This window comes from Nanorana parkeri, unplaced genomic scaffold (genome assembly GCF_000935625.1).
Source record: "Nanorana parkeri isolate BGI_ZX_2015 unplaced genomic scaffold, ASM93562v1 scaffold874, whole genome shotgun sequence".
Lineage (NCBI taxonomy): Eukaryota > Metazoa > Chordata > Amphibia > Anura > Dicroglossidae > Nanorana > Nanorana parkeri.
The window spans coordinates 215,189-229,861 of record NW_017307142.1 but is presented as its reverse complement, the minus strand read 5'-3'; the positions used below and the strand labels follow the sequence as shown (position 1 = coordinate 229,861).

Here is a 14,673-nt window from a genome sequence, read left to right as displayed (position 1 = left end):
CATATATAGGATGCCAGACCTGAGACTTTAGATATGTACACCCGGAAGACCTTCCAGGTAGGATTGAGTCACCTGGAGGGGCTTTTGAGGTGTTGGTCTGTGTGGCTGGTGAATCTGTACTGTCATTTTTGCTGACTGTTCAATAGTTAGTGAATGCTTAGCACGTGCTAATTTGCCCAAATGACTACTTATAAATATGGTAAACTGCATGATAGACAATTTCAGCTGTTTGCATTGTACCAGGCTTATTTCTTAAAGTGTTCCCCATTATATTATACCTTTTAGAGTTGTTTGTCATGTGCTGCTCTGATTTGGATGTGTTTGGTAAAGCCACAAAAATCTGCATGTGCTATCCTGTGCTATCATTCCCATTGACCATACAGTAGACTGCCATTTGTATTCCATGTCTGTGTTGAAAAAAAGAAAGATTTTACCAGCAAACAGTATTGAATGTAAGCTCTAGAATTGCAGCTCCCATTAGAGGTAAACATCCAGGAACTTGTGAGGACACTTGAAGAGGAAGGATGGAGAGTGAAAACAATCTACAACCCTAGTGCCCAACTTCCACCCCAAGGACCACACAAGGCTCTTTAATACTTGCTGTACATCCTGTAGACTGCGGTTTGCAGTACCACTGGGAACATTTAATTATTAAAGGATAAAAGCTGTGATCGCCACCAGCGTCATACAAAATGTTCCCAGTCTATTATTGTATTCTTCAATGGCCAACCTGATCTGTAGCATGTCCACAGTCTCTGATTGTAATTTTCTCTAAAATATGAGCAGTCACTGACAGTCCCCTCTAGCTGCCACGATCTGGATCAGGCTCAGAGTCCAGTAGCTGAAACAGCAGGCAAAGTCGTAGTCAAACAGACCGAGTTCGGTACACAAGCAGACGGTAGTAGTATAGGAGCAGGCAGAAGCGTAGTCAGAGATCAAGCCGAGGTCAGTAGCCAAAGGTATCAGGTATGAAGTGGAAGATGATGAGAGTAGTCAGTGAATCAGCAACCAAAGGTCGGTACACGGGTAGTAGTATGAGCAGATTGTATCACAGGAGGAGCAAGGAAGCAAGATATTGGCAGGAGCACAATAATCTGGCAAACAGGAAGTGCAGAGGCGTGGCTTAAATAGGACATTCAAGAGAGAAGCAAGGAGTTCAGAGTTCAGCAGAAACTAGGTTTACCTGAGGATTACACAAGAGATCAGGCAAGGAACTATCCAAGGTTCTAAGGTGGCTCAGCAGGTAGAACCACTGCCAGCTACAGCAGAGGCCCTGGGCTCAGATCCAGTTCCTGACACTAGCATTAGATATACTGAACATTATGTGTGGCCCTTTGGTAATGTCAGGAGGTCTCCTATACCCCATAAGCTGACAACCATTGGTCTAGAGACTGATATTTCCCTTGACAATTCTCTTTTTTGCACACCTGAAGTGAGAGCAACATGTGAGCTGTCACTACTGATTGTCTTCTGAAAATGGCTGATGCCTGGCTGTTATTGTGACATTCTGGCTTTAAAATCTTTTCAATTGGTGAAAAACATGCAAATCAGGAAGGGGAGAGCAAAGTCAAAGGACAGATGTTTTTTTCTATGTCAGTTCAAGAAAAAGGTCAGCTTGACAGCCAAGCAATACCTTTTTTTACATACAAGGTCTGCAATAGTAGGCTCCTTGTCTCTCATGACAAGTTCCTTTTTATGGTGAGAAAGTTTAGCTTCTGTTTCTATACAAAGTTTGGCTGTGTACCACCTGTGCTGAATCCCTACTCTCGGTCTGTGCTAACCGTTATTCTGTGGTATATTTTCCTTCAAAGACAAAGTCCAATGGGAAGAACCAGGAGCTCGGTTCATTTCTCTGGAGGGCACAGCTTACGCTCTGCTTGCTCTACTGCGTTTGAAAGAATATGAACTCACTGGGCCAATTGTACGCTGGCTGACCGAACAAAGATTCTATGGAACAGTGTACGGATCTACACAAGTAAGCAGCATGAATACTTCTACCCTTACAAAACAGAGCCCAACTCATCTTTCAGCTTAAATCAGATAAATATATTCCAGTTGCATCAAAACAAGACATACAAAGTCTTACATCTTTTTTCTCTTGAGTTGTCAAATATTTCACCTGCCAACATGTTGCAGAGAAAGAGCCTTGCTCTCTGTATGGAAACAGTGGTGTCTCTGCAGAGGTCTAACACTCCCCCCTGCAAAGTCAGACCTATAGCTCTCCAGTCAGCAAAACTCCCTCCTGATTGGAGGGCTCTAGCTCTGACTCAGCAGGGGGAGTGCCAGACCACTGCAGAGAGAACACTGCTTCCACACAGAGAATAAGGGTCCTCCTCTACAGCATGCTAACAAGGGACAGGAGACTACTCAGGCTGTGGCTGCTTTTTACAGAATGTAGCGCTCACCCCCAAAGGAGCCGCTGAATATGAGATAGGTTCTCCTACCTGTTTACGCCAACCACCGACCCCTTTACTCAGGACTAGCAACACCGACACTCAGGAATAGAATAGACTCCAGTCTTAGGGTCTTTTGGATATTTATTTGTAGTATCAACAGTAGAGGGAGGGTTTAGGATCTGTAGGATGCCCTGACAGCTTCCTCCCCTAGCAACAGCTAAGGTTAATAGCCCCGTGGTCCGGTCAGAGTGACCAATGATAGGAACAGTACTGCGAGCAGCCAGGATGGTCCAGTAACTTGTATAGCAGACACCTGGAATAGGGTGAGGGTTCTCTTGTAGGGTCCAGACGGTAGCTCTCGCCAGCTCCTCTGCAACACTCCTTGACAAGAAGACTCAACCTCCAGCCCAGCTTCCATCAGGTTCCCTTGCAGCTGTATCTGAAATCTCTGTGCCCTCAGCATCTGCCACTTGCTGAGGTGTATGCCACATATCCAGTGGTGTATTCTAGTTCTAGGCACCCAACACGTGTATGGGCCCAAGCAAAGTATCTGTGGTATCCTAGGCCTCTAGGCCCCTCAGCACCTGCCATGTGCTGAGGCCCAGGCCAGTCTCTTGCATCACATAGGCCTCCTAGGGAGAGGCCCCAGGATGGAGAGAGACTGCACAGTGTCCCCAAATCTTTTATCACCTGCCCTCAACCCTGCCTCTGAGTAATCCTGCTCAGGGATTGGTCAGGGTCAGGTGCATAGTCACAGTCTGAGGATGGATCCTCCCTCCCTGTATGCCAAGGCTCCCTTTTCCTCAGCAACAGGAGGAACAATCAATCCAGCAAACTCAGGGACACCTATAGAATGCAGAAAGCTGAATAATCGGTATCTAGACTAGTTATAGGCCAGATATTCACTAAATTTGATAGCGACATTTTAGAGGGCGCTACAAGAAAATAACTTTCACTTTTTACATATTTTGATTGGATGCACCTGGAATTTGTTTAACTCTTTTAAAACTTAAAGATTTTGGGGCTTTAGAGTGTATCTCCAGTCAAATATTCATATTTGCATCCAGATTACCCCCTGTGTATATTTATTGTGTTCTCATTGTTTTCCTTCCTTTACATTCCCTAGTTTCTGTCTGTTGTGTCAATCACTGTGAATATATATTGACCATGACTGCTATTTACTAAACTTTGGTTTTCTTCATTGTCTTCTAGGCCACCATCGTTATGTTCCAAGCCATGGCTCAGTACCAGATAGATGTCCCATCGGCTACCACTTTAGATATGGATGTGTCTATCCAACTTCCAGAAAGACAACAAGCCACACGGTATCGCCTCAATATTGGTAATGCACTGCTTGCACGCTCTGCTGAGGTAAGAGTCACAGTGTTTGGAACACTAAACTAGGCAACTGTTTTTAATAAACCAGAACAGCACTGCCCATTCAAAGCATAAGGCAATACTAGAGAAGAGCAAACTATTAGTGATGTCCCTGTATTTTCAGTCAGGTGTCCTGCAGCTGTTCCCGTGGAGACTTCCTTTGATTCTACTCCTCATCTGCTGTCACTTCTCTGTCTGTAGTCAGTTTATGCGCTAACCTGAACTGTGTGCAGAAGAAATGCTCATATTCCGACTGGCTGCAACTGCTTTAAAGTGTATCAGAACCTGGAGTTTAATGGTTCATTTTAACATTGATCAGCTTATGCTTTCGAATTTCCTCCTTAGCCATCTGAGATTGACCTTGCTTTTTGACTTCGCATGAGTCCCACCTACATAGAACTCACTGAGATCCTCTTTTTTATCTTTGCAGTAGGCTAAAGGTGCTGATGTTGCAGGTCATTTCCATAATGATAACACAGCTCCTTGTCTGTAAAGTGATCAATAGAAACATTTGAAAGTGGTTATGTGATAGCTGTGTGTATAGACTAGGGCTCTGTATTAGAATTAAAGTGAGAATTTCAGAAAGTTGACTTATGGGGAGATTCACACTTGCCATCCGTGTAACAAGGGATGCACCGTTACTGGTTTTTCGGTATAGAGTATGAGTACCGATATTTTTTTTCCGGTACTCTCCGATATCAAATACCAATACCAGATGTCCCATTAAGGAAGCCATGCTGCGTGTAATGACTTGAAACCTGGCTTCCTGATTAGCCTGGGAAGCCGGGCGGCGAGTCATTACCCGCCTCCCGGCTTTCTGATTGGCCAGAAAGCCGACTTCATGCTCTCTCGTCACCAGGTGATGAGGAAGCATGGAGCCGGCTCTCTGGCCAATCAGGAAGCCGGGAGCCGTGTAATGACTTGTTGTACAGCTTTCTGATTGGCCGAGTAGCCGGCTCCATGCTCCCTCGACACCAGGTGACGGAGAAGCATGAAGCCGGCTTTCTGGCCATTCAGGAAGCCGGGGGGCACCGTCTGGCTTCCTGATCAGCCAGCTTCCCAACCAATCGGGTCACCAAGTGACGAAGGAGCATGGGGCCGGCTTCCCGGCCAATCAGGAAGCTGGGCAGTGTGTAATGACTCGCTGCCTGGCTTCCTGATACCGGAAGCTCAGATATCAGGCTAGGCATTGGAGCATTTGGGCGAGTACGAGTACTCGCCAAAATTCTTGGCATCGGCACCGATACCGATAGCATCCCTACTTGTAACCATTACCACCAGGATGGAAAGTGATAGTAATCCATAATTTCACAAGTGTCATCAGAAAAGGAGGTAAGGGAAACCTCCAATGACAAAACCTGTTTTGGTGGCAACTGTCTAAGAAGGTTTTTACCTTGGAGTGTTGGAGGTTAGAAGCCACCTGAAGTCTGGCAGCTGCTGCCCTGGTCCCTGCCCGATTTCATACATTGTCTCCCAACCCCTAAGAGGGGTATTTGACACTGTTATGCACTCTCTGGAACTGGGAGACAGTGTTTATGGTCAGGCAGTTTATTTCTTCACAGCTGATTACTGGCAATGGAAACATGAATTTGAAACGTTAAAGTGGTTCTTCCCCTTTTGGGCTATCTTTCTCTAATTCATCCACAAAACAAATTTTATTGCAGACCCGACTGAACAAGGAGTTTGAGGTGACTGCAACAGGCAAAGGACAAGGAACACTGACAGTAAGTTCATACCATATTCATTTCCAGTTCTGAAATCTAATTTATGAAGAGGCCACAGATTCGTGTTGTGGTTAAGGTTTTTCTTCATAAATATTTGTGACCAATAAACTGTCATCGCTATTATCTAACTGTGACTAATAAATGTTATCTGTAAAAGTATCACCCTAACCGTCCCCTCCGCTCTTCCAAAGACCTCCTGCTTTCCAGCTCCCTCGTCAACTCCTCCCATGCTCGCCTCCAGGACTTCTCTAGAGTCTTTCCCATCCTCTGGAAGTCTTTACCCCAACCTGTCCATCTATCTCCCACTCTGACTGCCTTTAAGAGACTCATCTCTTCAGGGAAGCCTATTCCACCTCAACCTAACCACTCAACCATAACATTCTCTAACAATTCATCCCCACACAGCTCCCTCCTCATGTATCACTTGCCCCTCCCTTTTAAGCCCTCAGGGGCATGGGCCCTCCTTACCATCTTGTCTTGAATTGTATTGTGATTGTAATGTCTTCCTTATATTGTAAAGCGCTGCACAAACTGTTGGCGCTATATAAATCCTGTATAATAATAATAATAATCTGGACAATAAGAAGCATATGGTTCTCTCTTCCCTAAAGATTTGAAGACTACTCCAAGGACCCAACTGTTGGTCTTGGCATACTGGAGAGCTCACATATGAGAAAATCCCACACCTTTTTGAGATACTTTCCTACAAAAGAGTTCAGTGCCCCAATTCCTCACTTTCCTAACAGATTTGAGGTCACCATCCAGGTTTAGCATTTGCCAGCTGAGTGACGGGGGGCAGAGATTAGTGCCAGGGGGTGGTGGGTATAAAGCTGGCCATACACCAGCAGAATTGTGTCGAAAAAATAAATGTTTTTGGCACCTTCGTTCGACTTTCTAATAGTTAATGGGGTCAAATCAATGATTGTTTTTGGCTGTACTGATGAGAAAATGTGAAGGTTCACAATGGAAATTTTCTTTCGAATGAACACAAATTCTAACCATGAATGTGATTTCCATGTGGAAAAAAAATCATACATATTGTAATCTGCATGTGTGGAACACAAAATAAATCACTTTAATACGCCTGGGATTCCACTGAAGTAACTGGTCTGCACACAATTTCAAGGGCTTTAAATGAATCAGTCGAATCAATTATGGAGAGTACAAATAATCTGACGAATGATTTTTCAGAATTTCTAACAAAAGTTTAAACAGAATTCTACTGGTTTATGGCCAGCTTTAAAAGAGAACTATGGGGTAAGTGTTTTTCAACATAGTTCTATTTAGGGTCACGGGAGGACATATACTAACCTCCTCCCGTGACCCAAAACTCAGTATAAAATAAATGGATGTCACCAGCACACCAACAGTGTTGAAGTCCAAAGTGTTCATTTATTGGAACATCATGTCATCAAAACGTCTGGTGACATGATGTTCCAATAAACAAACACTTTGGACTTCAACACTGTTGGAGTGCTGGTGACATCCATTTATTTTGTACTGTTTGGTGGCGCCAACAGGGTCACTGCGAGCACCCCCCCTTATTTAATTTGGGGCTTCCCGGTAAGGAGTGTGGCAACGTATTTCTATGTTTGTTCCAAAACTCAGTATATAGCGGGCTATTGCCCGTCATATACTGTGAGTGCAGCAGCCGGGACGGATGCCGACATTACTGTCGAGATCTACCCAGCTGCGTGAGTGATAGCTGGCTCTGCCTATCTAGAGGCAGAGCCAGCTGTGCCCGCCCCCTCCCTTGTCCGTTCCTCCACTCAGCACTGGAGGATCGGAGCGGGGAGAATCCCTGCAGGGAGCAGTGACTGACAGTCACCGCTCCCTGCATGGAGACAATGGAGAAGTGAGCAGATCGCTGCATGTATCCGCTCACTTCTCGATCGATAGAGCCGACGTCTGACAGCTTCTTTGTCACAGGTCGGCTCTAAATATGAAGATGAGTGGAAATCACTCACCTCATAGATCTCCTTTAATTTCAATTCGGAGAGAAGCAGAGTCCCTGTGTGCATTCTGGGCCTAGGACTCAAGGGGCTGCAGTAGGACCAATACTCACCAATGTGTAAATACATATTTTATTTTATTTTTCCAATTTTGGGGGGATTAAACTGTCCCTGTGAACAAATAGAGACTTCAACCTAGTTTCCACAAACCATTATTATCATTCTTGGCAAGACCAGTGTAAAGGAAAACTGACTCTACATGTATTACTATGACTGTATTATAATTCAATGTCATGTGTGTGTTCCTCTCAGGTCATGTCAGTGTATCATGCTATTGTGACAGAGAAAGAACGGCAATGCAAAAACTTTGATTTGACCGTCAAAGTTGAAGAAGAACCACATGGTGAGTGTCCAGCTTGGGGACTTTTACAGTTCTGGTTTTGTTTTGCCCAGGGAAGATGGAGACTTATGCTATGTGCGTGGTCACAGACCTGGCAGAGCTTGGAGTTAGGTCTCAAAAAGGTTATCATAGGGCCCCTATGTTTTTTGTTACGTTGTGGAATATCATTGTCCTGTAAAATGAATCTAATATATTTTTGATGTTCCTCTATCTTTCTTTTACCACATAAGGCCAGCACCATCTTAGTTCAGACATTATTCAGTGCCAATGTCTACATCCTGTACTAATATCCTGGCCAAGAGATGATAAAGTCATGTCCCAAGCCAAGCTTTTATGTTCTCGATTGTGTGCGCATCTCGCACACATCAGCTCCCTTAAGTTTTTCCCACACAGTGAACCAGTGAGTGATCACCAGGGGAGAGAAGACTGAGGAAACTATGAGGCAAGTGATTTTCACTCATCTTCATAGTCCGAGCTGACGTGTGACAATGAAACTGTCACAAGTCGACTCAATAGATCGGGAAGTGAGCGAACACATACAATCGCTCGCTCACTTCTCGAGCATCTCCCTGCAGAGAGACGTGACTGTCAGTCACGGCTCCTTGCAGGGATTCTCCCTTCGCCTCTCCAATCCTCCAGCGCTGAGTGGAGGAACGGATGGGGGAGGGGGCGGGTATAGCTGGCTCTGCCTCTAGATAGGCAGAGCCAGCTGTCAGTGTGCAGCGCTTTTTAACCTCCCCAGTGTAAACTACAAAATAAGTAAAAGTATTCCAACATGTGATATAGACTCCAGTGATCCGTGTGTCTATCGAATAAATGATGTGTCACAAAAACATTAACGTGAAAGTTGCTAAAAGGTGCATTTGAATAAAACAATTAATGAAGAAAAAAACCAGTGAGTAAATCACATCTATATGTGGCAACTGAAGTAGCTGAATAAGTACCGCAAAGGCAGTGGTGTGCATTCGTTGCAAAGTGCACTTATAAGTGAATAGGTGTAACACAAAAACAACCGCAATTTAAAACTTGCAACTAAGTAATAATTTCTCTCAAGTGAAAACAAAGCATCAAATCCATCGAAACAGTGACAAGAAGAAAATAAACTTTCCGTGAGGTTGCACTCCACCTGTTTGGGGCTGTGCACTCGCCCCAAATGTCCTGCTAATGATGAATAGCTGCCCTGATGGTCTGGATCAGACTGCAATGATAAACCTCCCAAGTGTTTCAGAAGAAAAGTCAATCAGTTCAAATAAAAAATCTTCAAAACTTTGGCAATAGACACCCTTCACGTCCTTCGACCGTTCAGTGTCCAGACAGGATCAAAGTTCCGAGTTTTCACTTGAGAGAAATTATTATTTAGTTGCAAGTTTTAAATTGCGGTTGTTTTTGTGTTACACCTATTCACTTATAAGTGCACTTTGCAACGAATGCACACCACTGCCTTTGCGGTACTTATTCAGCTACTTCAGTTGCCACATATAGATGTGATTTACTCACTGTTTTTTTTCTTCATTAATTGTTTTATTCAAATGCACCTTTTAGCAACTTTCACGTTAATGTTTTTGTGACACATCATTTATTCGATAGACACACGGATCACTGGAGTCTATATCACATGTTGGAATACTTTTACTTATTTTGTAGTTTACACTGGGGAGGTTAAATAGCGCTGCACACTTATCCTACATCCTATGAGGTCCTAACATTAACCTTTGTCTGGCGGCTTTATAACCCTAAACCCAGGTTTCATTTTCTGTATTATATACAAAAACATTTTTTTCTCAATTAGCGCAGATTTATTTCATATATAGAGCCAGCTGTCACTCACTCAGCTGGGTGGATCTCAACAGCATTGTCAAGATCCGTCCCGGCTGCGACGCTCTCAGTATACTGAGAGCTGTAGCTCGCGATATACTGAGCTTTGGGTCACAGTAGGACGCTAGTATATGTCCTCCGGTGACCCTTAGGAGAACTATGGGGAAAAGCACTGACCCCATAGTTCTCCTTTAACCTTAGGCACAGTCACTTGGCCTGGAGCTCAAGAACTGTATTCCAGCTATTTTAAAGGAAGCAGAAAATGTTCACTTCTTTTAACAGAGTATTCTTCTAAAAAACAGAATTTATTTATCACCCCATCAAAAAACAAAAACAAAACAAGGAGTATTTTTTTTCTTTTCAGTTAAGAGACCAGAAGGGGCTTTCTCAACTATTTCACTGGAGATCTGCGCAAGGTACGTATAGTCTTATTACACGACAACGTTTAAAAAATCCCCAGATTTGAAAAGCAGGATTTTAAAAAAATGACAAATAGCTGAAATCACCTATACTCGAAGGTTTAAGAAGTCATAATATCAGCACAGGGTTCCCTAAGCAAGACGGGGGGTGCGAAATTAAAATCGTAGGGGGCCTGCACATGCATGGGTATCTTGGTTTGCATACATTTTAACTCCTTCTCTGCCTGCTAGGATACTTTTTTTTTCTACTTATTGAACTGATGGTATACTGTGGAGAAGGCTACTGTAAGTAATTGTCTACAGTCTTTACACAGAGCAGGGAGATCTGTTAAGGAGATGGGTGATGCCTGCTCTCTACATGTTTCAGGCTAGTGAACTAGCTTCACAACACAGTCCCTCCCACTCTCAGCCTAAAGGCTGTGACACACTGCATGCAACACAGTGCGGAGCGGTGGCGCGCTGTCTTTGTGAGCAGTGTGTCATGTAATTTTGTCCCCGACACGTCAGCTTGCGAGAGCACGCGTAGCTGAGCGCGCCAAGATGAAAAATTTCCTGTCTTGCCATTTTCCTTTCCCTTTCTTTTGCCTTTCCTTTTCCTTTCCCATGTTTACCTTTCCTCTATTTTTCTCTTTTCTCTCCTCCCCTTTCTTTTCTCATTCCAATTCATCACTTTCCCCTCTTGCCCTTTTCTTTCTCTTTCCTTTCTTGTTTTTTCCTTCCACTTCCTTTGTCTTTTCCTTTCCCATTTCTTCTTGTGTTTCCTTGCCTTGCCTTTCTCTTGCCTTGTTCTTTCCTTTTCTTTCCTTTACTCCTATTTCCATTCCCTTTTCCATTCTGTTTCCTTTCCATTTATTCCATTCCTTTGTATTGCTTGCCTTTCATTTCATCTTTTTACTTTTCTTCTCTTTCATTTCCTTGCTCTTCTCTTTCCTTTTCTCTTTCCCTTCCATCATTTTTCCTTAATTTTTTTTATACTGCTTTAATGTTTCTTACTTCTTTGTTTTCATTGCCCTTCCCCTTTATTTGCTTTTCTCTTACTCTCTCTTTTCTTCCTTTACCTTTCCATCTTACCTCCCTTCCTTTCCCCCTATTTCTAACAAACATTTCCACCTTACAATAATAAGCTACTTTCACCTTTTTGTAGATTTTTGAGTGACCGGGATTCCACCATGTCTATTATTGACATTTCCATGATGACTGGATTCTCTCCGGACATTGACAGCCTTAATAGGGTGAGTTTCCTGACACAAGAACAAGAACTAGTTACACAATAAATGTATCTCACTAACGACGCACTTTATTCCCAATCTCAGCTATCAAAAGGTGTGGACAAATATATCTCCAAATATGAGATTAACAAGGGAGCGACGGAGAAGGGAACACTTCTGTTATATCTTGATAAGGTGAGAATATATATTAGTGTGTCATGTTTCAGTTGTCTGTCTGATCATCTAGTAGGGAAACTAGTATATATTCAGCGAGTATGTATTATGAATGCATACTGTAAAGTTTATATGAAAGTATTTGTGACATTATCTTGACATATTTTCACAACTGTGCTGTGCCTACAAAATGTGCAGGTGCTCTTTTTAGCAGCTATCACAATATCAGGTCATACAGGGGACCTTGTTGCTGAGCATCTGCTGAGATAAAATCAGTTACAGAATAAGCTATATAGTTTGTGTTTTTGATCACTCTGAGCTGGGTCTCAGCTTTGCACTGACATAAGAGCACAGCTCAGCTAGTGTATAATCCTGCAGTATAAATAAAAAAAACAAAACCTAGCATGTGGCCACATATGCAACTACTGGCAATGCGCAGAGATAAGGTTAAATATTACTTAAAGTGTCTTTTTCTGTAACATTTCAGATTTCTCACAAGAGGCACGGATGTGTGAAATTCTATGCACATCAGATCTTTCAAGTGGGTCTTATCCAGCCAGCTTCTGTCACAGTGTATGACTATTACACCCCAGGTAAATAACATCTATCGATCTATCTATCTATCTATCTATCTATCTATCTATCTATCTATCTATCTATCTAGTGAAATTTTAAGGCACAAAAACAGTTTTCAATGCAGTACAGCTTAGCAGTCTAACAAGTACAAGTAACATACGGGGCCCGTTCATTCACGTCAGTGCTACATGCCCATTCAGTGCTATGCACATAGCAATACTCCTCTCAGGGTGGTGTGGAAAACCCCCAAAAGTGGTATAGCAGAATGACATCTCCAAATGCCTCAGTTCTTAATCTCCTGGGTGCTTCCATGCATAGAATCCTTGGCGTATGGTGGGCAAAATAAGTCACTTTTGTCTTTGTGTGATTTTGTTGTTGAATAAACGTTGGGAAACGTTGAGGGTCGGAGATATAGTATACCGGGAAAAGATGCCAGCCACTGGTAGCAGGGTGAATCTCCCTTTTCAGAAGCAATTGATACCCCGAGCTTAGGAAAAACCCACCGAGCACAGAAGACATCAACAAATGCTTGGGCTAGCTGCAGACTTGCTACTAAAACAAACACAGAATTTGCCTAAGGGCACATAAGGCAGGGTCCCTACACGTGCGTTATCATCAGGGCCGGATTTACTCTCTCTGCTGCCCAAACCCCCCTCCCCTCAATGGAGCATGGAAAACAGAGGGCAGGGGCGGCAGGGTTAGTTTTAATTTTTTTTATTGTTTTTTTTTTTTACTTTATCACTTTTAATTTTTTTTACTTTTTATTTATCTTATCTTTTACTTTTTTAAATATTTTTTTTTTGCTTTTTTTGACATTTTTATTTATTTAATTATCTTTTTATAATTTATTTTGCACTTCACTTTATTGCTATCACACAGGAGCTAACAACCCCTGTGTGATAGCATTTGGAGGTAAGAGGTTCTCTTTATGGAACCTGCCACCTCCAATACAGGTTGTTGCGTAGAGGGGGTTAGTTGCTGGTGTTATCTCAGCTATCAAAAGGTGTGGACAAATATATCTCCAAATATGAGATTAACAAGGGAGCGACGGAGAAGGGAACACTTCTGTTATATCTTGATAAGGTGAGAATATATATTAGTGTGTCATGTTTCAGTTGTCTGTCTGATCATCTAGTAGGGAAACTAGTATATATTCAGCGAGTATGTATTATGAATGCATACTGTAAAGTTTATATGAAAGTATTTGTGACATTATCTTGACATATTTTCACAACTGTGCTGTGCCTACAAAATGTGCAGGTGCTCTTTTTAGCAGCTATCACAATATCAGGTCATACAGGGGACCTTGTTGCTGAGCATCTGCTGAGATAAAATCAGTTACAGAATAAGCTATATAGTTTGTGTTTTTGATCACTCTGAGCTGGGTCTCAGCTTTGCACTGACATAAGAGCACAGCTCAGCTAGTGTATAATCCTGCAGTATAAATAAAAAAAACAAAACCTAGCATGTGGCCACATATGCAACTACTGGCAATGCGCAGAGATAAGGTTAAATATTACTTAAAGTGTCTTTTTCTGTAACATTTCAGATTTCTCACAAGAGGCACGGATGTGTGAAATTCTATGCACATCAGATCTTTCAAGTGGGTCTTATCCAGCCAGCTTCTGTCACAGTGTATGACTATTACACCCCAGGTAAATAACATCTATCGATCTATCTATCTATCTATCTATCTATCTATCTATCTATCTATCTATCTATCTATCTAGTGAAATTTTAAGGCACAAAAACAGTTTTCAATGCAGTACAGCTTAGCAGTCTAACAAGTACAAGTAACATACGGGGCCCGTTCATTCACGTCAGTGCTACATGCCCATTCAGTGCTATGCACATAGCAATACTCCTCTCAGGGTGGTGTGGAAAACCCCCAAAAGTGGTATAGCAGAATGACATCTCCAAATGCCTCAGTTCTTAATCTCCTGGGTGCTTCCATGCATAGAATCCTTGGCGTATGGTGGGCAAAATAAGTCACTTTTGTCTTTGTGTGATTTTGTTGTTGAATAAACGTTGGGAAACGTTGAGGGTCGGAGATATAGTATACCGGGAAAAGATGCCAGCCACTGGTAGCAGGGTGAATCTCCCTTTTCAGAAGCAATTGATACCCCGAGCTTAGGAAAAACCCACCGAGCACAGAAGACATCAACAAATGCTTGGGCTAGCTGCAGACTTGCTACTAAAACAAACACAGAATTTGCCTAAGGGCACATAAGGCAGGGTCCCTACACGTGCGTTATCATCAGGGCCGGATTTACTCTCTCTGCTGCCCAAACCCCCCTCCCCTCAATGGAGCATGGAAAACAGAGGGCAGGGGCGGCAGGGTTAGTTTTAATTTTTTTTATTGTTTTTTTTTTTTACTTTATCACTTTTAATTTTTTTTACTTTTTATTTATCTTATCTTTTACTTTTTTAAATATTTTTTTTTTGCTTTTTTTGACATTTTTATTTATTTAATTATCTTTTTATAATTTATTTTGCACTTCACTTTATTGCTATCACACAGGAGCTAACAACCCCTGTGTGATAGCATTTGGAGGTAAGAGGTTCTCTTTATGGAACCTGCCACCTCCAATACAGGTTGTTGCGTAGAGGGGGTTAGTTGCTGGTGTAGCCG

The 14,673-nt window shown here is 42.5% G+C and overlaps 1 protein-coding gene across 1 annotated transcript in view; it reads left to right on the top strand.

Moving 5' to 3' along the window:
• Positions 1–14,673, top strand: part of C3 (complement C3) — an 82,542-nt gene that overhangs the window by 58,383 nt on the left and 9,486 nt on the right. Inside the window, exons 30-37 of the mRNA XM_018565704.1 lie at positions 1,812–1,975; positions 3,609–3,767; positions 5,438–5,497; positions 7,762–7,852; positions 10,029–10,080; positions 11,228–11,315; positions 11,397–11,486; positions 11,953–12,058. Coding sequence (XP_018421206.1) covers positions 1,812–1,975; positions 3,609–3,767; positions 5,438–5,497; positions 7,762–7,852; positions 10,029–10,080; positions 11,228–11,315; positions 11,397–11,486; positions 11,953–12,058 — 810 coding nt within the window. The remainder of the gene's footprint in view (positions 1–1,811; positions 1,976–3,608; positions 3,768–5,437; positions 5,498–7,761; positions 7,853–10,028; positions 10,081–11,227; positions 11,316–11,396; positions 11,487–11,952; positions 12,059–14,673) is intronic.